This window comes from Lissotriton helveticus, chromosome 7, assembly GCF_964261635.1.
Source record: "Lissotriton helveticus chromosome 7, aLisHel1.1, whole genome shotgun sequence".
NCBI classification, from domain to species: domain Eukaryota; kingdom Metazoa; phylum Chordata; class Amphibia; order Caudata; family Salamandridae; genus Lissotriton; species Lissotriton helveticus.
The window spans coordinates 1,957,921,962-1,957,945,623 of record NC_136068.1 but is presented as its reverse complement, the minus strand read 5'-3'; the positions used below and the strand labels follow the sequence as shown (position 1 = coordinate 1,957,945,623).

Sequence of the window (23,662 nt, the reverse complement as noted above, 5' to 3'; positions counted from 1 at the left end):
GCCCTCTGACCATATTTCTAGTGCTGGCCCTAGTGGTGGCCAAGAGGGACATCGCTAGGCGCTGGGGAGCGGCCGAGCCAGCAGAATTAGAGGAGTGGAGGAGGGGGCTCGACCTCTACATGGCGGCGGAGAGAGTGACATACAAAGCTAGAGGTTGCCCAAAAAAGTTCAGGAGAGTATGGACAAAGTGGAGGCTCTATCACGGACTAGAGTGAACTCACAGGAGTTCTAAAGGAGAGCACTGCTACACCTGATGATGGATGCATACGCAAATTTAGAGGGGGAAGAGACTGGGCCTGTTAAACTGTAACAATGTGGTGCCATATGTTGATTTGAGGGGGCTGACTCCATGGAGAAAGGATGGTGGAACTATGGGGTGGGGGTGGGGGGAAGGCTGGCAGGAGCTGTTGTTGGGGGTTGTTTTTATCATTGAGTCGCAGGTATAACATGCTTTGGCTTGAATTGCACTGTTGCGGGGGGTGGGGGGGTACTCCTCATGGGCAAATGAAAAGTTGCGGTCCGAACGGATACTGGCTGAATGTTGAAGCCAGCCCGTGTCACTATCTTTTCTCAGAGAATGTGCTTAGTACAACAATAAAAATTTATTTGAAAAAAAAAAAAAAAGAGGGACCAAAGAGGTGCTTGAAAGGCCATGAGACTCACTGTGCACTCAAAGAGGTGCTGGAAAGGTCATGAGACTCACCTTGCACTCAAAGAGGGACCAAAGAGGTGCTTGAAAGGCCATGAGACTCACCGTGCACTCAAAGAGGGATCAAAGAGGTGCTTGCAAGTCCATGAGACTCACCTTGCACTCAAAGAGGGATCAAAGAGGTGCTTGAAAGGCCATGAGACTCACCGTGCACACAAAGAGGGACCAAAGAGGTGCTTGAAAGGCCATGAGACTCACCTTGCAACCCAAGAGGGAGCAAAGAGGTGCTTGAAAGGCCATGAGACTCACCTTGCACTCAAAGAGGGACCAAAGAGGTGCTTGAAAGGCCATGAGACTCACCTTGCACTCAAAGAGGGACCAAAGAGGTGCTTGAAAGGCCATGAGACTCACTGTGCACTCAAAGAGGGATCAACGAGGTGCTTGAAAGGCCATGAGACTCACCTTGCACTCTAAGAGGGATCAACGAGGTGCTTGAAAGGCCATGAGACTCACCTTGCACTCGAAGAGGGATCAAAGAGGTGCTTGAAAGGCCAGGAGACTCACCGTGCACTCAAAGAGGGATCAAAGAGGTGCTTGAAAGGCCAGGAGACTCACCGTGCACACAAAGAGGGACCAAAGAGGTGCTTGAAAGGCCATGAGACTCACCTTGCAACCCAAGAGGGAGCAAAGAGGTGCTTGAAAGGCCATGAGACTCACCTTGCAACCCAAGAGGGACCAACGAGGTGCTTGAAAGGCCATGAGACTCACCGTGCACTCAAAGAGGGACCAAAGAGGTGCTTGCAAGGCCATGAGACTCACTGTGCACTCAAAGAGGGACCAAAGAGGTGCTTGCAAGGCCATGAGACTCACTGTGCACTCAAAGAGGGATCAACGAGGTGCTTGAAAGGCCATGAGACTCACCTTGCACTCGAAGAGGGATCAACGAGGTGCTTGAAAGGCCATGAGACTCACCTTGCACTCGAAGAGGGATCAAAGAGGTGCTTGAAAGGCCAGGAGACTCACCGTGCACTCAAAGAGGGATCAAAGAGGTGCTTGAAAGGCCAGGAGACTCACCGTGCACACAAAGAGGGACCAAAGAGGTGCTTGAAAGGCCATGAGACTCACCTTGCAACCCAAGAGGGAGCAAAGAGGTGCTTGAAAGGCCATGAGACTCACCTTGCACTCAAAGAGGGACCAAAGAGGTGCTTAAAAGGCCATGAGACTCACCGTGCACTCAAAGAGGGACCAAAGAGGTGCTTAAAAGGCCATGAGACTCACCGTGCACTCAAAGAGGGACCAAAGAGGTGCTTGCAAGGCCATGAGACTCACTGTGCACTCAAAGAGGGATCAACGAGGTGCTTGAAAGGCCATGAGACTCACCTTGCACTCGAAGAGGGATCAACGAGGTGCTTGAAAGGCCATGAGACTCACCTTGCACTCGAAGAGGGATCAAAGAGGTGCTTGAAAGGCCAGGAGACTCACCGTGCACTCAAAGAGGGATCAAAGAGGTGCTTGAAAGGCCAGGAGACTCACCGTGCACACAAAGAGGGACCAAAGAAGTGCTTGTAAGGCCATGAGACTCACCTTGCAACCCAAGAGGGACCAACGAGGTGCTTGAAAGGCCATGAGACTCACCGTGCACTCAAAGAGGGATCACAGAGGTGCTTGAAAGGCCATGAGACTCACCGTGCACTCAAAGAGGGACCAAAGAGGTGCTTGAAAGGCCAGGAGACTCACCGTGCACTCAAAGAGGGACCAAAGAGGTGCTTGAAAGGCCATGAGACTCACCGTGCACTCAAAGAGGGACCAAAGAGAGGCTTGAAAGGCCATGAGACTCACCGTGCACTCAAAGAGGGATCAACGAGTTGCTTGAAAGGCCATGAGACTCACCTTGCACTCAAAGAGGGATCAAAGAGGTGCTTGAAAGGCCAGGAGACTCACCGTGCACACAAAGAGGGACCAAAGAGGTGCTTGAAAGGCTATGAGACTCACCTTGCAACCCAAGAGGGAGCAAAGAGGTGCTTGAAAGGCCATGAGACTCACCTTGCACTCAAAGAGGGACCAAAGAGGTGCTTAAAAGGCCATGAGACTCACCATGCACTCAAAGAGGGACCAAAGAGGTGCTTAAAAGGCCATGAGACTCACCGTGCACTCAAAGAGGGACCAAAGAGGTGCTTGCAAGGCCATGAGACTCACTGTGCACTCAAAGAGGGATCAACGAGGTGCTTGTAAGGCCATGAGACTCACCTTCCACTCGAAGAGGGATCAAAGAGGTGCTTGAAAGGCCAGGAGACTCACCGTGCACTCAAAGAGGGATCAAAGAGGTGCTTGAAAGGCCAGGAGACTCACCGTGCACACAAAGAGGGACCAAAGAGGTGCTTGAAAGGCCATGAGACTCACCTTGCAACCCAAGAGGGAGCAAAGAGGTGCTTGAAAGGCCATGAGACTCACCTTGCAACCCTATAGGGACCAACGAGGTGCTTGAAAGGCCATGAGACTCACCGTGCACTCAAAGAGGGATCACAGAGGTGCTTGAAAGGCCAGGAGACTCACCGTGCACTCAAAGAGGGACCAAAGAGGTGCTTGAAAGGCCAGGAGACTCACCGTGCACTCAAAGAGGGACCAAAGAGGTGCTTGAAAGGCCATGAGACTCACCGTGCACTCAAAGAGGGACCAAAGAGAGGCTTGAAAGGCCATGAGACTCACCGTGCACTCAAAGAGGGATCAACGAGGTGCTTGAAAGGCCAGGAGACTCACCGTGCACTCAAACAGGGACCAAAGAGGTGCTTGAAAGGCCATGAGACTCACCGTGCACTCAAAGAGGGACCAAAGAGGTGCTTAAAAGGCCATGAGACTCACCTTGCACTCAAAGAAGGACCAAAGAGGTGCTTGAAAGGCAATGAGACTCACCTTGCACTCAAAGAGGGATCAAAGAGGTGCTTGAAAGGCCATGAGACTCACCGTGTACTCAAAGAGGGACCAAAGAGGTGCTTGAAAGGCCATGAGACTCACCGTGCACTCAAAGAGGGATCAAAGAGGTGCTTGAAAGGCCATGAGACTCACCTTGTACTCAAAGAGGGACCAAAGAGGTGCTTAAAAGGCCATGAGACTCACCTTGCACTCAAAGAAGGACCAAAGAGGTGCTTGAAAGGCAATGAGACTCACCTTGCACTCAAAGAGGGATCAAAGAGGTGCTTAAAAGGCCATGAGACTCACCTTGCACTCAAAGAAGGACCAAAGAGGTGCTTGAAAGGCCATGAGACTCACCTTGCACTCGAAGAGGGACCAAAGAGGTGCTTGAAAGGCCATGAGACTCACCGTGCACTCAAACAGGGACCAAAGAGGTGCTTGAAAGGCCATGAGACTCACCTTGCACTCGAAGAGGGATCAAAGAGGTGCTTGAAAGGCCAGGAGACTCACCGTGCACTCAAAGAGGGATCAAAGAGGTGCTTAAAAGGCCATGACACTCACTTTGCACTCAAAGAGGGACCAAAGAGGTGTTTGAAAGGGAGACTCACCGTGCACTCAAAGAGGGACCAAAGAGGTGCTTGAAAGGCCATGAGACTCACCTTGCACTCGAAGAGGGATCAAAGAGGTGCTTGAAAGGCCATGAGACTCACCTTGCACTCAAAGAGGGATCAAAGAGGTGCTTGAAAGGCCGTGAGACTCACCATGCACTCAAAGAGGGACCAAAGAGGTGTTTGAAAGGGAGACTCACCGTGCACTCAAAGAGGGACCAAAGAGGTGCTTGAAAGGCCAGGAGACTCACCGTACACTCAAAGAGGGATCAAAGAGGAGCTTGAAAGGCCATGAGACTCACCGTGCACTCAAAGAGGGACCAAAGAGGTGTTTGAAAGGGAGACTCACCTTGCACTCAAACTCAATCTTCTGGCTGAGGTAGATCAGCTCCTCTGTGCTGCGCATTCGCTGCACATTCTCGTTGCAGTCCTTGATCAGCTGTGGAGGGAAAGAGAGAAGGTCTGAGCACCAGTAGCTCATGGCTGAGAAGCCTGTGACAAGTAAAGACACACTTCTAGAAAGATCACAATTCATTAAATCTTGGATTGAGTCTTTCTCGTTCCTTCTACAGGACATTGCAGCTCTTCATCGATGGAGCAAACCACACGCTTCCCTCCTACAGGAGGCCGTGGCTGGCCATCTATGATGCAGGCCCACGCTTCCCTCCTACAGGAGGCTGTAGCTGACCATTTATGTTGTAAACCCCACTCTTCCCTTCTACAGGAGGCTGAAGGTCTCATCAGTGAAGCGAAGCTCTCTCTTACTTTCTACAGGCAATGGTAGGTCTTCATCTATGGGGAAAGCTCCTCCCTTCTTAAGGAAATTGTAAGTCACCATCCAAGGTGTAAGTCTCCTACCTCTCACAGGGAATTGTAGGTTTCCATCTGTTCAAGAGATCTCATTCTTAATTTCTATGGAGGGTGTAAGTGTCATACGATGGATTAGAGGCTCGCATATGGTTGTACGTTTATAGAGATGGAAGAAAGGTGCACACACCTCCTCCAGAAGGCTGTAAAATGATACAGGTGGAAGGGAAGCTCACTCCTACCTACTCCAGGAGGTTGTAGCTTGCTTTGAATACCAGGGTGGCTCTCTCTTACACTTTCCTGAGGTTTGCAGGAGTCTACATCTGGAAATGAAGCTCTTACCATCCTTATCTTCTTTAGGAGGATGCAGATCCCATGGATAGAAATAAAAACATTGACATTTCTGGGAGGTTGGAGGCTTATACAGATGGGTGTGAAGTAGGCTCTCACCTTGTTTCCTTCTTCAGGAGTCTGTGGGGCTCCAGAGATGGGATTAACGTCCACCCCTCCTTACCCAGGGGGCTGTAGATTTCCACAGGGAAGTGGCATTTACCCTTTCTCTCCCTACTGGCATGTCCATGTTTACACTTAGAAATGAGGGACACTCAATTTTCTCCCCAAAGTTGCAGATGTGCACAGGTAACATACAACCACACTTTATGCTACAGAAAACTGATCATTTGCATAGGCTTGATTCACTTGTGGCAAGAAACCCACAGGTATAGGATGAGCTGCTGCACACTGCTGTCTCCTTTAGTAGGTGTAGTATCTTCATGTTGTGTTATTATGTTCTATGTTATCTTGTTCCTAGCTGCTCAGCCGGTGTGAGTGTTCTTGTGGAATGTTGGTGTGTGGGCCATGAGTGGAATGCTTGAGTGACGTGCCGCCATCTTGTGATGGGTGAATGACGTTTGTTTTGCCAACTAAGATTCAATAAAGTTTGGAGTCTTCTCTTCAAGATGTGACCGAGGACGTTGTTGGATCCAGTGGACCCGGGATCTGTGCCTTCTCTTTAATTGTACTGTAGTTGTGTTTTTTGCACCGCTATGCTACAGGTACTCTTTCCACTTTTATCGTTGCTTTTTTTTCCAGTCATCGTGCAGCTGCAAATTTGATTTTGAAGACATTGAGTGCAAGAGACCTGTGCTGTTCATTCCTGTCTCCACATAACCTTTGTACCGGGATTCAGTGTGCCAAGGCTGATGTGTGGTTTGTAGTGCACTCAGCACCCAGCACTCTTGGATAGGAGTTATATTGTTGTCCCTGGAAACAGTGTGTGGAGCATCTGCCATCTACTGGTAGCATCTTAAATGAATGGTTAGCCGACTATTCAAAGTTGGTAAAGCTACTGTGTTTGGAGCAGTTTTGTTTGAAAATGTTTACGTTTTAAAATTGATCTTTTGCAAATGTAGTTAAGTATGCCCATTTTTTATTTGAGAGGTGGGTGTAACAAGCCTTACAGGAGGGTGGCATATTTGACGTGTTTTGGCTCAGTTTATGTATCTTTTACTTAGGGATATGAATGGGTTTTAGTCCCATTTTCACATTTGTTGACACAGTACCCTTACAAGAGGGTTGGGTTAAGGGTTTGTTTCCCTTTCACGCAGGAATGGGTATTAGTCCTATATCCATACATTATGTCACTGTACCCTTACATGAGGGTTATCTTACAGGGTTTTATTTTTAGCACAGAGGATGGATTTTTAGTTTAGTTGTGTGCTGCACATTCGTTTTTGTTGTAGTGGGTGCTTTTCACTCGCTTTCAACTGGGGTTTGGTCCCTTATTTGGGGCAGGAATGTGGGTTTCAGTCCCTTCTTGCACGTTTATACATGTTTGTTCTCCGTACATGAGAAGTATGCACATTATTCTTTTGTTTTCATATCTTTATTAACTGAGGAGGATGGTTGTTTTGTATGTATCTTCCTCGTGGTGTGGTGCTTTTCCCTCTCGTGATGTGGTTTCTACTGTTCATCCCTGGGTTATGGACCACTGATTCTTGTTGTACTTTGTTGTTTATTGTTTTAAACGTTTAGATTCTTTATTCTTCTATTTTATAGGAAGGAGATAATGTAGTACCTTCATGTTGTGTTATTATGTTCTAGGTTATTTTGTTCCTAGCTGCTCAGCCAGAGTGAGTGTTCTTGTGGAATGTTGGTGTGTGCGCCGTGTGTGGACTGGTGTGAGTGTTCTTGTTGAATGTTGGTGTGTGGGCCGTGTGTGGCATGCTTGGGTGACTGGTGTGAGTGTTCTTGTTGAATGTTGGTGTGTGGGCCGTGTGTGGCATGCTTGGGTGACTGGTGTGAGTGTTCTTGTTGAATGTTGGTGTGTGGGCCGTGTGTGGCATACTTGGGTGACTGGTGTGAGTGTTCTTGTTGAATGTTGGTGTGTGCCCCGTGTGTGGCATGCTTGGGTGACTGGTGTGAGTGTATTCTTGTTGAATGTTGGTGTGTGCCCCGTGTGTGGCATGCTTGGGTGACTGGTGTGAGTGTTCTTGTTGAATGTTGGTGTGTGGGCCGTGTGTGGCATGCTTGGGTGACTGGTGTGAGTGTTCTTGTTGAATGTTGATGTGTGGGCCGTGTGTGGCATACTTGGGTGACTAATGTGAGTGTTCTTGTTGAATGTTGGTGTGTGGGCCGTGTGTGGCATACTTGGGTGACTAATGTGAGTGTTCTTGTTGAATGTTGGTGTGTGGGCCGTGTGTGGCATGCTTGGGTGACTGGTGTGAGTGTTCTTGTTGAATGTTGGTGTGTGCGCCGTGTGTTGCATGCTTGGATGACTGGTGTGAGTGTTCTTGTTGAATGTTGGTGTGTGTCCCGTGTGTGGCATGCTTGGGTGACTGGTGTGAGTGTTCTTGTTGAATGTTGGTGTGTGGGCCGTGTGTGGCATGCTTGGGTGACTGGTGTGAGTGTTCTTGTTGAATGTTGATGTGTGGGCCGTGTGTGGCATACTTGGGTGACTGGTGTGAGTGTTCTTGTTGAATGTTGGTGTGTGCCCCGTGTGTGGCATGCTTGGGTGACTGGTGTGAGTGTTCTTGTTGAATGTTGGTGTGTGCCCCGTGTGTGGCATGCTTGGGTGACTGGTGTGAGTGTTCTTGTTGAATGTTGGTGTGTGGGCCGTGTGTGGCATGCTTGGGTGACTGGTGTGAGTGTTCTTGTTGAATGTTGGTGTGTGGGTCGTGTGTGGCATGCTTGGGTGACTGGTGTGAGTCTTCTTGTTGAATGTTGGTGTGTGCGCCGTGTGTGGAATGCTTGGATGACTGGTGCGAGTGTTCTTGTTGAATGTTGGTGTGTGCGCTGTGTGTCATGCTTGGGTGACTGGTGTGAGTGTTCTTGTGGAATGTAGGTGTGTGGGCTGTGTGTGGTATGCTTGGGTGACTGGTGTGAGTGTTCTTGTTGAATGTTGGTGTGTGGGCCGTGTGTGGCATGCTTGGGTGACTGGTGTGAGTGTTCTTGTTGAATGTTGGTGTGTGGGCAGTGTGTGGCATGCTTGTGTGAGTCTTATTGTTGAATGTTGGTGTGCCCCGTGTGTGTCATGCTTGGATGACTGGTGTGAGTGTTCTTGTTGAATGTTGATGTGTGGGCCGTGTGTGGCATACTTGGGTGACTAATGTGAGTGTTCTTGTTGAATGTTGGTGTGTGGGCCGTGTGTGGCATACTTGGGTGACTAATGTGAGTGTTCTTGTTGAATGTTGGTGTGTGGGCCGTGTGTGGCATGCTTGGGTGACTGGTGTGAGTGTTCTTGTTGAATGTTGGTGTGTGCGCCGTGTGTTGCATGCTTGGATGACTGGTGTGAGTGTTCTTGTTGAATGTTGGTGTGTGGGCCGTGTGTGGCATGCTTGGGTGACTGGTGTGAGTGTTCTTGTTGAATGTTGATGTGTGGGCCGTGTGTGGCATACTTGGGTGACTGGTGTGAGTGTTCTTGTTGAATGTTGGTGTGTGCCCCGTGTGTGGCATGCTTGGGTGACTGGTGTGAGTGTTCTTGTTGAATGTTGGTGTGTGCCCCGTGTGTGGCATGCTTGGGTGACTGGTGTGAGTGTTCTTGTTGAATGTTGGTGTGTGGGCCGTGTGTGGCATGCTTGGGTGACTGGTGTGAGTGTTCTTGTTGAATGTTGGTGTGTGGGTTGTGTGTGGCATGCTTGGGTGACTGGTGTGAGTCTTCTTGTTGAATGTTGGTGTGTGCGCCGTGTGTGGAATGCTTGGATGACTGGTGCGAGTGTTCTTGTTGAATGTTGGTGTGTGCGCTGTGTGTCATGCTTGGGTGACTGGTGTGAGTGTTCTTGTGGAATGTAGGTGTGTGGGCTGTGTGTGGTATGCTTGGGTGACTGGTGTGAGTGTTCTTGTTGAATGTTGGTGTGTGGGCCGTGTGTGGCATGCTTGGGTGACTGGTGTGAGTGTTCTTGTGGAATGTTGGTGTGTGGGCCGTGTGTGGCATGCTTGGGTGACCTGTATGAGTGTTCTTGTTGAATGTTGGTGTGTGGGCAGTGTGTGGCATGCTTGTGTGAGTCTTATTGTTGAATGTTGGTGTGCCCCGTGTGTGGCATGCTTGGATGACTGGTGTGAGTGTTCTTGTTGAATGTTGATGTGTGCGTGGTGTGTGGCATGCTTGGGTGACTGGTGTGAGTGTTCTTGTTGAATGTTGGTGTGTGCGCTGTGTGTGGCATGCTTGGGTGACTGGTGTGAGTGTTCTCATGGAGTGTGGGTGTGTGGGCCGTGTGTGGCATGCTTGGGTGACTGGTGCGAGCGTTCTTGTTGAATGTTGGTGTGTGCGCCGTGTGTGGCATGCTTGGGTGACTGGTGTGAGTGTTCTTGTTGAATGTTGGTGTGTGCGCCGTGTGTGGCATGCTTGGGTGACTGGTGTGAGTGTTCTTGTGGAATGTTGGTGTGTGCGCCGTGTGTGGCATGCTTGGGTGACTGGTGCGAGTGTTCTTGTGGAATTTTGGTGATGGCACAAGGTGGCAAAACAAAATTTTGTGTACCCCCTGTGAAGTCAATGTTCCATAACATTAACATTTACTAATGGTGTGTTGTGGTGTATTAAATCAACAATAGTATAAGATGCACATACACGAACAAGAGGGCATACTAATTTTGCTTGCATGAAACAATATAATTAACTAATTTGTGTCGTTATTGTGTTGTGAACTAATCCATAGCTTAAATATAAATAAATGCAATGTGAATGTGCTTATTGTACACGTTATTGTGCTGAAAAGTCGTCGGATATGTAAGTATGAAACGCATTTATGTGGCTTACCTGCTAGGTAATAACTAATAGGGAAACATTAGTATGGTGGGAGGGAAACAGAAAGGTTTCAGTACCATAGTTAACATGACTTTGTGTTTGTTTCAATGATTGTTCCAAAAGTAGCCTTTGAGGCCTACAAAATTTGGTTACTCTGGCTAACTGAGAGCAAGTGCTGGACTGGGCATGCGTGCCCAAAGCCTGCCAGCGAGAGTAGCTGCCTGTGCTCGGATGGGAGGCTCAAGGCTGCTTTGCCTTGAAGTCAGGATGATTGCCAAAAAATGAACAGTCGAGTGTTGCAAACGTGGGCAAGCAAGGCAACGCTGCGAGTCAAGGAAGTGACCAGGCCAAAGACTGTCCTAAACAATAACGCATTATGATTTCGCTGATTCACCGTGAATATGATGTTGTAATGGTGAGGAGATGCTCACCCTCCCCAAAATTGTCCAATCAGAACCCGAATTGGTGATGTTAGATTTTTTAGATAGATTAAGTTAGGAAATTAGTGTATAAAAACCCCTGATTTTGCTTGGAGGTCGTCGCTCTTTCCTATTCCTCTCGAAGTGCTGTCGGATTGCAGATCGATTCCTGGATGTAAGATACTTTGAAATATTTTTCCTTGTTTGCTTTGCAGGATTGAAGGATAAGATGAGGGCGTTAGTTAGGGATGTTAGGAGAGAATGAATTTGGAACTATGTGTCCATTGCTAAACTTTTAACTGACTTCTAAATAAATGACTGTTTTTTGAGCTTTAAATAAAATGATCATTCTGAAATAAAGTTTAAGATTTTTACTTAATAAAGAAATAATCAATGCCTAAATGTCAGACATATTAAACTTTTGCTTTTAAAAAAACTTGGCAAAATGGAATATTAAAGCTGGTCTTGTGATTTTCCTACGCCTAATTTTCTTTCTAGCAGATCCATTGCCACTACGGTGGTGTGTCTGGATAAAATTCATGTTTGATAAAACCATGGTAAAGTGTAAAAAACTGTAGGTGTAAATAATAACTGATTAAATAGGTTTAAACACTCCACCAAATGTTACAGCATTAGTCCTTTGTGTTTCAGCAAATTCCTTGAAGCCAAATTTAAGTGAACAAAGTAAACGCACAGTGTTATGGGCCCCACTGACGAATGAGTGTGTGTTCGGAGGCTTCAGGGAAATGGTAAGTGCTGATTAGAAATGATTTTTGGAGTTCCGCTGTAGCATTGGTGTGTGCGCCATGTGTGGCATGCTTTGGTGACTGGTGTAAGTCTTCTTGTTGAATGTTGGTGTGTGCCCCGTGTGTGGCATGCTTGGGTGACTGGTGTGAGTCTTCTTGTTGAATGTTGGTGTGTGCCCCGTGTGTGTCATGCTTGGGTGACTGGTGTGAGTGTTCTTGTTGAATGTTGGTGTGTGGGCCGTGTGTGGCATGCTTGGGTGACTGGTGTCAGTGTTCTTGTTGAATGTTGGTGTGTGCGCCGTGTGTGGCATGCTTGGGTGACTGGTGTCAGTGTTCTTGTTGAATGTTGGTGTGTGGGTCGTGTGTGGCATGCTTGGGTGACTGGTGTGAGTGTTCTTGTTTAATGTTGGTGTGTGCGCCGTGTGTGGCATGCTTGGGTGACTGGTGTGAGTGTTCTTGTTGAATGTTGATGTGTGGGCCGTGTGTGGCATGCTTGGGTGACTGGTGTGAGTGTTCTTGTTGAATGTTGGTGTGTGGGCCGTGTGTGGCATGATTGGGTGACTGGTGTGAGTGTTCTTGTTGAATGTTGGTGTGTGCGCCGTGTGTGGCATGCTTGGGTGACTGGTGTGAGTGTTCTTGTTGAATGTAGGTGTGTGGGTCGTGTGTGGCATGCTTGGGTGACTGGTGTGAGTGTTCTTGTTGAATGTTGGTGTGTGGGCCGTGTGTGGCATGATTGGGTGACTGGTGTGAGTCTTCTTGTTGAATGTTGGTGTGTGCGCCGTGTGTGGCATGCTTGGGTGACTGGTGTGAGTGTTCTTGTTGAATGTTGGTGTGTGCACCGTGTGTGGCATGCTTGGGTGACTGGTGTGAGTCTTCTTGTTGAATGTTGGTGTGTGCGCCGTGTGTGGCATGATTGGGTGACTGGTGTGAGTCTTCTTGTTGAATGTTGGTGTGTGCGCCGTGTGTGGCATGCTTGGGTGACTGGTGTGAGTCTTCTTGTTGAATGTTGGTGTGTGCACCGTGTGTGGCATGCTTGGGTGACTGGTGTGAGTCTTCTTGTTGAATGTTGGTGTGTGCGCCGTGTGTGGCATGCTTGGGTGACTGGTGTGAGTGTTCTTGTGGAGAGTTGGTGTGTGGGCCGTGTGTGGCATGCTTGGGTGACTGGTGTGAGTGTTCTTGTTGAATGTTGGTGTGACCCGTGTGTGGCATGCTTGGGTGACTGGTGTGAGTGTTCTTGTTGAATGTTGGTGTGACCTGTGTGTGGCATGCTTGGGTGACTGGTGTGAGTGTTCTTGTTGAATGTTGGTGTGTGGGCCGTGTGTGGCATGCTTGGGTGACTGGTGTGAGTGTTCTTGTTGAATGTTGGTGTGTGCTCCGTGTGTGGCATGCTTGGGTGACTGGTGTGAGTGTTCTTGTTGAATGTTGGTGTGTGGGCCGTGTGTGGCATGATTGGGTGACTGGTGTGAGTCTTCTTGTTGAATGTTGGTGTGTGCGCCGTGTGTGGCATGCTTGGGTGACTGGTGTGAGTGTTCTTGTTGAATGTTGGTGTGTGCGCTGTGTGTGGCATGCTTGGGTGACTGGTGTGAGTGTTCTTGTTGAATGTTGGTGTGTGCGCCGTGTGTGGCATGCTTGGGTGACTGGTGTGAGTGTTCCTGTTGAATGTTGGTGTGTGGGCCGAGTGTGGCATGCTTGGGTGACTGGTGTGAGTGTTCTTGTGGAGAGTTGGTGTGTGGGCCATGTGTGGCATGCTTGGGTGACTGGTGTGAGTGTTCTTGTTGAATGTTGGTGTGTGGGCCGTGTGTGGCATACTTGGGTGACTAATGTGAGTGTTCTTGTTGAATGTTGGTGTGTGCCCCGTGTGTGGCATGCTTGGGTGACTGGTGTGAGTGTTTTTGTTGAATGTTGGTGTGCCCCGTGTGTGGCATGCTTGGGTGACTGGTGTGAGTGTTTTTGTGGAGAGTTGGTGTGTGGGCCGTGTGTGGCATGCTTGGGTGACTGGTGTCAGTGTTCTTGTTGAATGTTGGTGTGTGCGCCGTGTGTGGCATGCTTGGGTGACTGGTGTGAGTGTTCTTGTTGAATGTTGGTGTGTGCGCCGTGTGTGGCATGCTTGGGTGACTGGTGTGAGTGTTCTTGTTGAATGTTGGTGTGTGGGCCGTGTGTGGCATGCTTGGGTGACTGGTGTGAGTCTTCTTGTTGAATGTTGGTGTGTGCCCCGTGTGTGGCATGCTTGGGTGACTGGTGTGAGTCTTCTTGTTGAATGTTGGTGTGTGCCCCGTGTGTGTCATGCTTGGGTGACTGGTGTGAGTGTTCTTGTTGAATGTTGGTGTGTGGGCCGTGTGTGGCATGCTTGGGTGACTGGTGTCAGTGTTCTTGTTGAATGTTGGTGTGTGCGCCGTGTGTGGCATGCTTGGGTGACTGGTGTCAGTGTTCTTGTTGAATGTTGGTGTGTGGGTCGTGTGTGGCATGCTTGGGTGACTGGTGTGAGTGTTCTTGTTTAATGTTGGTGTGTGCGCCGTGTGTGGCATGCTTGGGTGACTGGTGTGAGTGTTCTTGTTGAATGTTGATGTGTGGGCCGTGTGTGGCATGCTTGGGTGACTGGTGTGAGTGTTCTTGTTGAATGTTGGTGTGTGGGCCGTGTGTGGCATGATTGGGTGACTGGTGTGAGTGTTCTTGTTGAATGTTGGTGTGTGCGCCGTGTGTGGCATGCTTGGGTGACTGGTGTGAGTGTTCTTGTTGAATGTAGGTGTGTGGGTCGTGTGTGGCATGCTTGGGTGACTGGTGTGAGTGTTCTTGTTGAATGTTGGTGTGTGGGCCGTGTGTGGCATGATTGGGTGACTGGTGTGAGTCTTCTTGTTGAATGTTGGTGTGTGCGCCGTGTGTGGCATGCTTGGGTGACTGGTGTGAGTGTTCTTGTTGAATGTTGGTGTGTGCACCGTGTGTGGCATGCTTGGGTGACTGGTGTGAGTCTTCTTGTTGAATGTTGGTGTGTGCGCCGTGTGTGGCATGATTGGGTGACTGGTGTGAGTCTTCTTGTTGAATGTTGGTGTGTGCGCCGTGTGTGGCATGCTTGGGTGACTGGTGTGAGTCTTCTTGTTGAATGTTGGTGTGTGCACCGTGTGTGGCATGCTTGGGTGACTGGTGTGAGTCTTCTTGTTGAATGTTGGTGTGTGCGCCGTGTGTGGCATGCTTGGGTGACTGGTGTGAGTGTTCTTGTGGAGAGTTGGTGTGTGGGCCGTGTGTGGCATGCTTGGGTGACTGGTGTGAGTGTTCTTGTTGAATGTTGGTGTGACCCGTGTGTGGCATGCTTGGGTGACTGGTGTGAGTGTTCTTGTTGAATGTTGGTGTGACCTGTGTGTGGCATGCTTGGGTGACTGGTGTGAGTGTTCTTGTTGAATGTTGGTGTGTGGGCCGTGTGTGGCATGCTTGGGTGACTGGTGTGAGTGTTCTTGTTGAATGTTGGTGTGTGCTCCGTGTGTGGCATGCTTGGGTGACTGGTGTGAGTGTTCTTGTTGAATGTTGGTGTGTGGGCCGTGTGTGGCATGATTGGGTGACTGGTGTGAGTCTTCTTGTTGAATGTTGGTGTGTGCGCCGTGTGTGGCATGCTTGGGTGACTGGTGTGAGTGTTCTTGTTGAATGTTGGTGTGTGCGCTGTGTGTGGCATGCTTGGGTGACTGGTGTGAGTGTTCTTGTTGAATGTTGGTGTGTGCGCCGTGTGTGGCATGCTTGGGTGACTGGTGTGAGTGTTCCTGTTGAATGTTGGTGTGTGGGCCGAGTGTGGCATGCTTGGGTGACTGGTGTGAGTGTTCTTGTGGAGAGTTGGTGTGTGGGCCATGTGTGGCATGCTTGGGTGACTGGTGTGAGTGTTCTTGTTGAATGTTGGTGTGTGGGCCGTGTGTGGCATACTTGGGTGACTAATGTGAGTGTTCTTGTTGAATGTTGGTGTGTGCCCCGTGTGTGGCATGCTTGGGTGACTGGTGTGAGTGTTTTTGTTGAATGTTGGTGTGCCCCGTGTGTGGCATGCTTGGGTGACTGGTGTGAGTGTTTTTGTGGAGAGTTGGTGTGTGGGCCGTGTGTGGCATGCTTGGGTGACTGGTGTCAGTGTTCTTGTTGAATGTTGGTGTGTGCGCGGTGTGTGGCATGCTTGGGTGACTGGTGTGAGTGTTCTTGTTGAATGTTGGTGTGTGCGCCGTGTGTGGCATGCTTGGGTGACTGGTGTGAGTGTTCTTGTTGAATGTTGGTGTGTGGGCCGTGTGTGGCATGCTTGGGTGACTGGTGTGAGTGTTCTTGTTGAATGTTGGTGTGTGCGTCGTGTGTGGCATGCTTGGGTGACTGGTGTGAGTGTTCTTGTTGAATGTTGGTGTGCCCCGTGTGTGGCATGCTTGGGTGACTGGTGTGAGTGTTCTTGTTGAATGTTGATGTATGCGCCATATGTGGCATGCTTGGGTGACTGGTGTGAGTGTTCTTGTTGAATGTTGGTGTGTGGCATGCTTGGGTGACTGGTGTGAGTGTTCTTGTTGAATGTTGGTGTGTGGGCCGTGTGTGGCATGCTTGGGTGACTGGTGTGAGTGTTCTTGTTGAATGTTGATGTGTGGGCCGTGTGTGGCATACTTGGGTGACTAATGTGAGTGTTCTTGTTGAATGTTGGTGTGTGGGCCGTGTGTGGCATGCTTGGGTGACTGGTGTGAGTGTTCTTGTTGAATGTTGGTTTGTGCGCCGTGTGTGGCATGCTTGGGTGACTGGTGTGAGTGTTCTTGTGGAGAGTTGGTGTGTGGGCCGTGTGTGGCATGCTTGGGTGACTGGTGTCAGTGTTCTTGTTGAATGTTGGTGTGTGCGCCGTGTGTGGCATGCTTGGGTGACTGGTGTGAGTGTTCTTGTTGAATGTTGGTGTGTGCGCCGTGTGTGGCATGCTTGGGTGACTGGTGTCAGTGTTCTTGTTGAATGTTGGTGTGTGCGCCGTGTGTGGCATGCTTGGGTGACTGGTGTGAGTGTTCTTGTTGAATGTTGGTGTGTGCCCCGTGTGTGGCATGCTTGGGTGACTGGTGTGAGTGTTCTTGTTGAATGTTGGTGTGTGCCCCGTGTGTGGCATGCTTGGGTGACTGGTGTGAGTGTTCTTGTTGAATGTAGGTGTGTGGGCCGTGTGTGGCATGCTTGGGTGACTGGTGTCAGTGTTCTTGTTGAATGTTGGTGTGTGCGTCGTGTGTGGCATGCTTGGGTGACTGGTGTGAGTGTTCTTGTTGAATGTTGGTGTGTGCGCCGTGTGTGGCATGATTGGGTGACTGGTGTGAGTCTTCTTGTTGAATGTTGGTGTGTGCGCCGTGTGTGGCATGCTTGGGTGACTGGTGTGAGTGTTCTTGTTGAATGTTGGTGTGTGCGTCGTGTGTGGCATGCTTGGGTGACTGGTGTGAGTGTTCTTGTTGAATGTTGATGTATGCGCCGTGTGTGGCATGCTTGGGTGACTGGTGTGAGTGTTCTTGTTGAATGTTGGTGTGTGGCATGCTTGGGTGACTGGTGTGAGTGTTCTTGTTGAATGTTGGTGTATGCGTCGTGTGTGGCATTGCTTGGGTGACTGGTGTGAGTGTTCTTGTTGAATGTTGGTGTGCCCCGTGTGTGGCATGCTTGGGTGACTGGTGTGAGTGTTCTTGTTGAATGTTGGTGTGCCCCGTGTGTGGCATGCTTGGGTGACTAGTGTGAGTGTTCTTGTTGAATGTTGGTGTGTGCGTCGTGTGTGGCATGCTTGGGTGACTGGTGTGAGTGTTCTTGTTGAATGTTGGTGTGCCCCGTGTGTGGCATGCTTGGGTGACTGGTGTGAGTGTTCTTGTTGAATGTTGGTGTGCCCCGTGTGTGGCATGCTTGGGTGACTAGTGTGAGTGTTCTTGTTGAATGTTGGTGTGTGCGTCGTGTGTGGCATGCTTGGGTGACTGGTGTGAGTGTTCTTGTTGAATGTTGGTGTGCCCCGTGTTTGGCATGCTTGGGTGACTGGTGTGAGTGTTCTTGTTGAATGTTGGTGTGTGCGCTGTGTGTGGCATGCTTGGGTGACTGGTGTGAGTGTTCTTGTGGAGTGTTGGTGTGTGCGCCGTGTGTGGCATGCTTGGGTGACTGGTGTGAGTGTTCTTGTTGAATGTTGGTGTGTGCGCCGTGTGTGGCATGCTTGGGTGACTGGTGTGAGTGTTCTTGTGGAGTGTTGGTGTGTGCGCCGTGTGTGGCATGCTTGGGTGACTGGTGTGAGTGTTCTTGTTGAATGTTGGTGTGTGCGCCGTGTGTGGCATGCTTGGGTGACTGGTGTGAGTGTTCTTGTTGAATGTTGGTGTGTGCGTCGTGTGTGGCATGCTTGGGTGACTGGTGTGAGTGTTCTTGTTGAATGTTGGTGTGCCCCGTGTGTGGCATGCTTGGGTGACTGGTGTGAGTGTTCTTGTTGAATGTTGGTGTGTGGGCCGTGTGTGGCATGATTGGGTGACTGGTGTGAGTGTTCTTGTTGAATGTTGGTGTGCCCCGTGTGTGGCATGCTTGGGTGACTGGTGTGAGTGTTCTTGTTGAATGTTGGTGTGCCCCGTGTGTGGCATGCTTGGGTGACTGGTGTGAGTGTTCTTGTTGAATGTTGGTGTGTGCGCCGTGTGTGGCATGCTTGGGTGACTGGTGTGAGTGTTCTTGTTGAATGTTGGTGTGTGGGCTGTGTGTGGCATGATTGGGTGACTGGTGTGAGTGTTCTTGTTGAATGTTGGTGTGTGCGCTGTGTGTGGCATGCTTGGGTGACTGGTGTGAGTGTTCTTGTGGAGTGTTGGTGTGTGCGCTGTGTGTGGCATGCTTGGATGACTGGTGTGAGTGTTCTTGTTGAATGTTGGTGTGTGCCCCGTGTGTGGCATGCTTGGGTGACTGGTGTGAGTGTTCTTGTTGAATGTTGGTGTGTGCGCTGTGTGTGGCATGCTTGGGTGACTGGTGTGAGTGTTCTTGTGGAGTGTTGGTGTGTGCGCTGTGTGTGGCATGCTTGGGTGACTGGTGTGAGTGTTCTTGTTGAATGTTGGTGTGTGCCCCGTGTGTGGCATGCTTGGGTGACTGGTGTGAGTGTTCTTGTTGAATGTTGGTGTGTGCGCTGTGTGTGGCATGCTTGGGTGACTGGTGTGAGTGTTCTTGTTGAATGTTGGTGTGTGCGCTGTGTGTGGCATGCTTGGGTGACTGGTGTGAGTGTTCTTGTTGAATGTTGGTGTGTGGCATGCTTGGGTGACTGGTGTGAGTGTTCTTGTTGAATGTTGGTGTGCCCCGTGTGTGGCATGCTTGGATGACTGGTGTCAGTGTTCTTGTTGAATGTTGGTGTGTGCGCCGTGTGTGGCATGCTTGGGTGACTGGTGTGAGTGTTCTTGTTGAATGTTGGTGTGTGCGCGGTGTGTGGCATGCTTAGGTGACTGGTGTGAGTGTTCTTGTTGAATGTTGGTGTGTGCGCCGTGTGTGGCATGCTTGGGTGACTGGTGTGAGTGTTCTTGTTGAATGTTGGTGTGTGCGCCGTGTGTGGCATGCTTGGGTGACTGGTGTGAGTGTTCTTGTTGAATGTTGGTGTGTGCGCCGTGTGTGGCATGCTTGGGTGACTGGTGTGAGTGTTCTTGTTGAATGTTGGTGTGTGGGCCGTGTGTGGCATGCTTGGGTGACTGGTGTGAGTGTTCTTGTTGAATGTTGGTGTGTGGGCCGTGTGTGGCATGCTTGGGTGACTGGTGTCAGTGTTCTTGTTGAATGTTGGTGTGTGCGCCGTGTGTGGCATGCTTGGGTGACTGGTGTGAGTGTTCGTGTTGAATGTTGGTGTGTGCGCCGTGTGTGGCATGCTTGGGTGACTGGTGTGAGTGTTCTTGTTGAATGTTGGTGTGTGGGCCGTGTGTGGCATGCTTGGGTGACTGGTGTGAGTGTTCTTGTTGAATGTTGGTGTGTGCGCCGTGTGTGGCATGCTTGGGTGACTGGTGTGAGTGTTCTTGTTGAATGTTGGTGTGTGCGCCGTGTGTGGCATGCTTGGGTGACTGGTGTGAGTGTTCTTGTTGAATGTTGGTGTGCCCCGTGTGTGGCATGCTTGGGTGACTGGTGTGAGTGTTCTTGTGGAGAGTTGGTGTGTGGGCCGTGTGTGGCATGCTTGGGTGACTGGTGTGAGTGTTCTTGTGGAGAGTTGGTGTGTGGGCCGTGTGTGGCATGCTTGGGTGACTGGTGTGAGTGTTCTTGTTGAATGTTGGTGTGTGCGCCGTGTGTGGCATGCTTGGGTGACTGGTGTGAGTGTTCTTGTTGAATGTTGGTGTGTGCCCCGTGTGCGGCATGCTTGGGTGACTGGTGTGAGTGTTCTTGTTGAATGTTGGTGTGTGCGCCGTGTGTGGCATGCTTGGGTGACTGGTGTGAGTGTTCTTGTTGAATGTTGGTGTGTGCCCCGTGTGTGGCATGCTTGGGTGACTGGTGTGAGTGTTCTTGTTGAATGTTGGTGTGTGCGCCGTGTGTGGCATGCTTGGGTGACTGGTGTGAGTGTTCTTGTTGAATGTTGATGTGTGCGCCGTGTGTGGCATGCTTGGGTGACTGGTGTGAGTGTTCTTGTTGAATGTTGATGTGTGCGCCGTGTGTGGCATGCTTGGGTGACTGGTGTGAGTGTTCTTGTTGAATGTTGGTGTGTGCGCCGTGTGTGGCATGCTTGGGTGACTGGTGTGAGTGTTCTTGTTGAATGTTGGTGTGTGCCCCGTGTGTGGCATGCTTGGGTGACTGGTGTGAGTGTTCTTGTTGAATGTTGATTTGTGCGCCGTGTGTGGCATGCTTGGGTGACTGGTGTGAGTGTTCTTGTTGAATGTTGGTGTGCGCCGTGTGTGGCATGCTTGGGTGACTGGTGTGAGTGTTCTTGTTGAATGTTGGTGTGTGCGCCGTGTGTGGCATGCTTGGGTGACTGGTGTGAGTGTTCTTGTTGAATGTTGGTGTGTGCGCCGTGTGTGGCATGCTTGGGTGACTGGTGTGAGTGTTCTTGTTGAATGTTGGTGTGTGCGCCGTGTGTGGCATGCTTGGGTGACTGGTGTGCGTGTTCTTGTTGAATGTTGGTGTGTGCGCCGTGTGTGGCATGCTTGGGTGACTGGTGTGAGTGTTCTTGTTGAATGTTGGTGTGTGGGCCGTGTGTGGCATGCTTGGGTGACTGGTGTGAGTGTTCTTGTTGAATGTTGGTGTGTGCGCCGTGTGTGGCATGCTTGGGTGACTGGTGTGAGTCTTCTTGTTGAATGTTGGTGTGTGCGCCGTGTGTGGCATGCTTGGGTGACTGGTGTGAGTGTTCTTGTTGAATGTTGGTTTGTGCGCCGTGTGTGGCATGCTTGGGTGACTGGTGTGAGTGTTCTTGTGGAGTGTTGGTGTGTGACCCGTGTGTGGCATGCTTGGGTGACTGGTGTGAGTGTTCCGGTTGAAAGTTGGTTTGTGCGCTGTGTGTGGCATGCTTGGGTGACTGGTGTGAGTGGTGACGGTTGGTGGAAGGGCTGAGCAGCTAGCAGGCTGCTCCTGATGTGGCTGCTCTACAGACTGTAACTACTTGCTGTAGAGGATCTGAGCTACATGTTTATCTATTTAAATAAACCTACTTAAAGTACATCCTACCAGCATGGGCTATGTTACTACAGTAGGTTGTAGGTTCATGTACATAAGGTGACGTTAACTCATACCTGTTCCAGAAGGCTGTAGGCTTGTGTGGCCGGAGCTTCCTCGCGTGACCCCGGACGCGTTCGCTTGAGTATGTTCTGTTGGAGACACAGGGAGAGCGTTCAGAGAGGGCAGCAACGCTTCTCAATAGGGATGTAAACAAATGAATCCCCTGGGGTAGAGGCAGGTGTGACATGCAAGGAAAGGGGCGGTGTTTACAACCGGTGTGTGGCAGGATCAAGAAGACATGTCCACACAAGGAAGCACAAGAAGAGGAGGACAAGGAGGGCGTGTGGTAGATGTATCCTGCCACACCAGGCTCCACAACACAACTCACAAGCACTCTGGCTCTGAGCATTATTAGGAGAGTGGTTAACACAAGATTTAATGAAACAAGGAGTGAAATGTGGGTCTGTAGAGTGACATGAGTCCATGTTACACAGAGACAGAAATGTACAGTAACAAGAATCAAATTCAGCAGAACAGAAACAAGACAGACAGACAGACAAACAGCTGCTGAACAATGACCTCCACCAAGGGTTCCTTGCGCCTTGGTAGTCAACAAGAGAGCGCTTAAGGCTTCACACATTACGGTAAGAAAGAAGCACATAGACCCGCGTTTCCCAAAGTGTGGATCGCCAACAATTTCTGCCTTTACATTTTGTATTTATCTCATCACATTTGTGGCGCTTCAAAGGCAGAGGTCAAATATCAAGCTGTGTATTCTGAGAAATTTCTGCTTATTCTTTTAACATTGAGATTGGTGCTTTCTTTTCTTTCTCGGCCTGAGAGGAGTCCTTAAAGTGACAATCTTGCGGGGTCCAGGGAGTGTGAAAGGAAAGGTCATAGGATGCCGTTTTTTTTGTAAAACAAAAATGTAAATACCTGTAAATGAGCTGTACACATTTCAGAATATACCAGCAGTTAGAAAAGCAAATGTGAAGCCCTTGTTTGGTAATTCTGAAGTGTGATGGAAACAAAGGGGCATATTATCAAGAAACAGCATTAAAATGACCGCTGCTTTAGCGGCAGGAAACCAATAATGGGATTGATAAAATGCCCTTGTGAATTCCCATAGAAGCCCAACTTCTGGTGTGAACCTGGGCTTCTATTGGAATTCTCGACGACATATTATCAAGCCCATTATCGCCGCTTTAGCAGCAGTGTCCTGCCGCTAAAGCGATAATCTTTACTCCGTTCTTGATAATTTGCCCCAAAGAGTTTCATATGATCTCAACAAATCAAGACCCCTTTACTTGGGATGCTCACTTGAGAAGTATTCCCTGAACCCGCTTCCACACATTTATCATTTGTATGCTATATAGTGCTGTGGAAAATGTTTCGTCTGTAATTTACAGCGCACTACCGCATGAGGCTTTAGTAATAGACTTCACTTCGATCATGTCACATGGACGACAGCGCCCTGACTCTAAAAATACAGAGCAAAGGTGCTGAGCGATGTCCTAAGTTCAATTTAAAACAACCCCTTGCAAGTAACCCCAAGCTCAATTCGGGCTGAGAATTCCAGCTGCTGCTTTATAACTTCAAGCCATTTCAACAGAGAATGTGCTCACTAAAAGTAATCATTCACAACCACCGCACTTGAGTATGTCTTTCACATATAAATTGAGAAATATGGATTCCACCTAAAAGCCAGAGCTGCCGACTATGGATGTAGGAACCGGGTTCAAGTCCCGGCGTTGGCTCTGGGCAAAGGATTTATTATTGGGTGTTTGAAATAAAATGAATCTGACCTTAGGTAATGTAATCTTGCGCTCGTGTAGACTGCTCCAATGCCCTTGGGCAGTGTTCGTGCTATATAAAACTGAAATATGTGTATGGAGTTCGAATGCACCACTGGGCCTTGTTTCAACACAAAAATGCATGAGACCTTACCCCCTTCGCTGCAAAAGGGTTTTTTGAAATTTGCTAAATCCCTTTAATTAACACCATAGTTTTTCAGAAGTCTTGTGAGATTAGTGAGCTGGTGCCACAGGCCAGCACCGCACTACGAAAAGTGTTCCAGCTCCAGTGCAGTTCACCGTCTGGCACAGAGCTTAATTTGAGCTGGTGGTCTCCGGTGCTCAGCACCGGCACTTAATTGTCAACACCGGCACTTACGACAGCCTTCCACATGGAGGCACTGTCTGTCAACTCTCAAGATGAACACAATAACAGGTATTTACTCATTCTATATACATTAAAAGTGACCTATACCTGCTCGCAAGACATTCTTATAGATTTGGGGGCATGGAATAGTCACTCTAGTAGGAGTGTGATGGTTAGTTGTTGTGGTACTATCATTGGTAGCTCTGACAAGAGCATGGGTTGTGCAGCTGCACTGGCCTCCTGACAAGGGTACTGGTACTTATTTGTTTGCAAATTAAGCCTGAACTGATGCATTTATGGAAGATCAATCTCTTGGCCAAAATCCGATAATGACATATCAAAGGGCGTGGCTAAGGTCATTACATTTACAAACAATTGCTGTTAGAGAGGAGCATACAAAATTGTAAAGAGTAACCCTGGGCATAGTTTGTGAAGTAGCACTACGAGTAGTTCCGCAAAGTGCACATCGTGCGCTACGTGTCGCGCTACAGCACACTACGCCGTTCGCGATGATTGAACAGTGCTGGATGCTTGTCCACACTGTGCAA

The 23,662-nt window shown here is 49.5% G+C and overlaps 1 protein-coding gene across 1 annotated transcript in view; it reads right to left on the bottom strand.

Moving 5' to 3' along the window:
* LOC144770983 (uncharacterized) overlaps positions 1 to 23,662 on the bottom strand; it is a 335,407-nt gene that overhangs the window by 117,465 nt on the left and 194,280 nt on the right. The window contains exons 9-10 of the mRNA XM_078655850.1: positions 21,029 to 21,103; positions 4,517 to 4,606 (exon numbers count right to left, since the gene is read on the bottom strand). Coding sequence (XP_078511976.1) covers positions 4,517 to 4,606; positions 21,029 to 21,103 — 165 coding nt within the window. The remainder of the gene's footprint in view (positions 1 to 4,516; positions 4,607 to 21,028; positions 21,104 to 23,662) is intronic.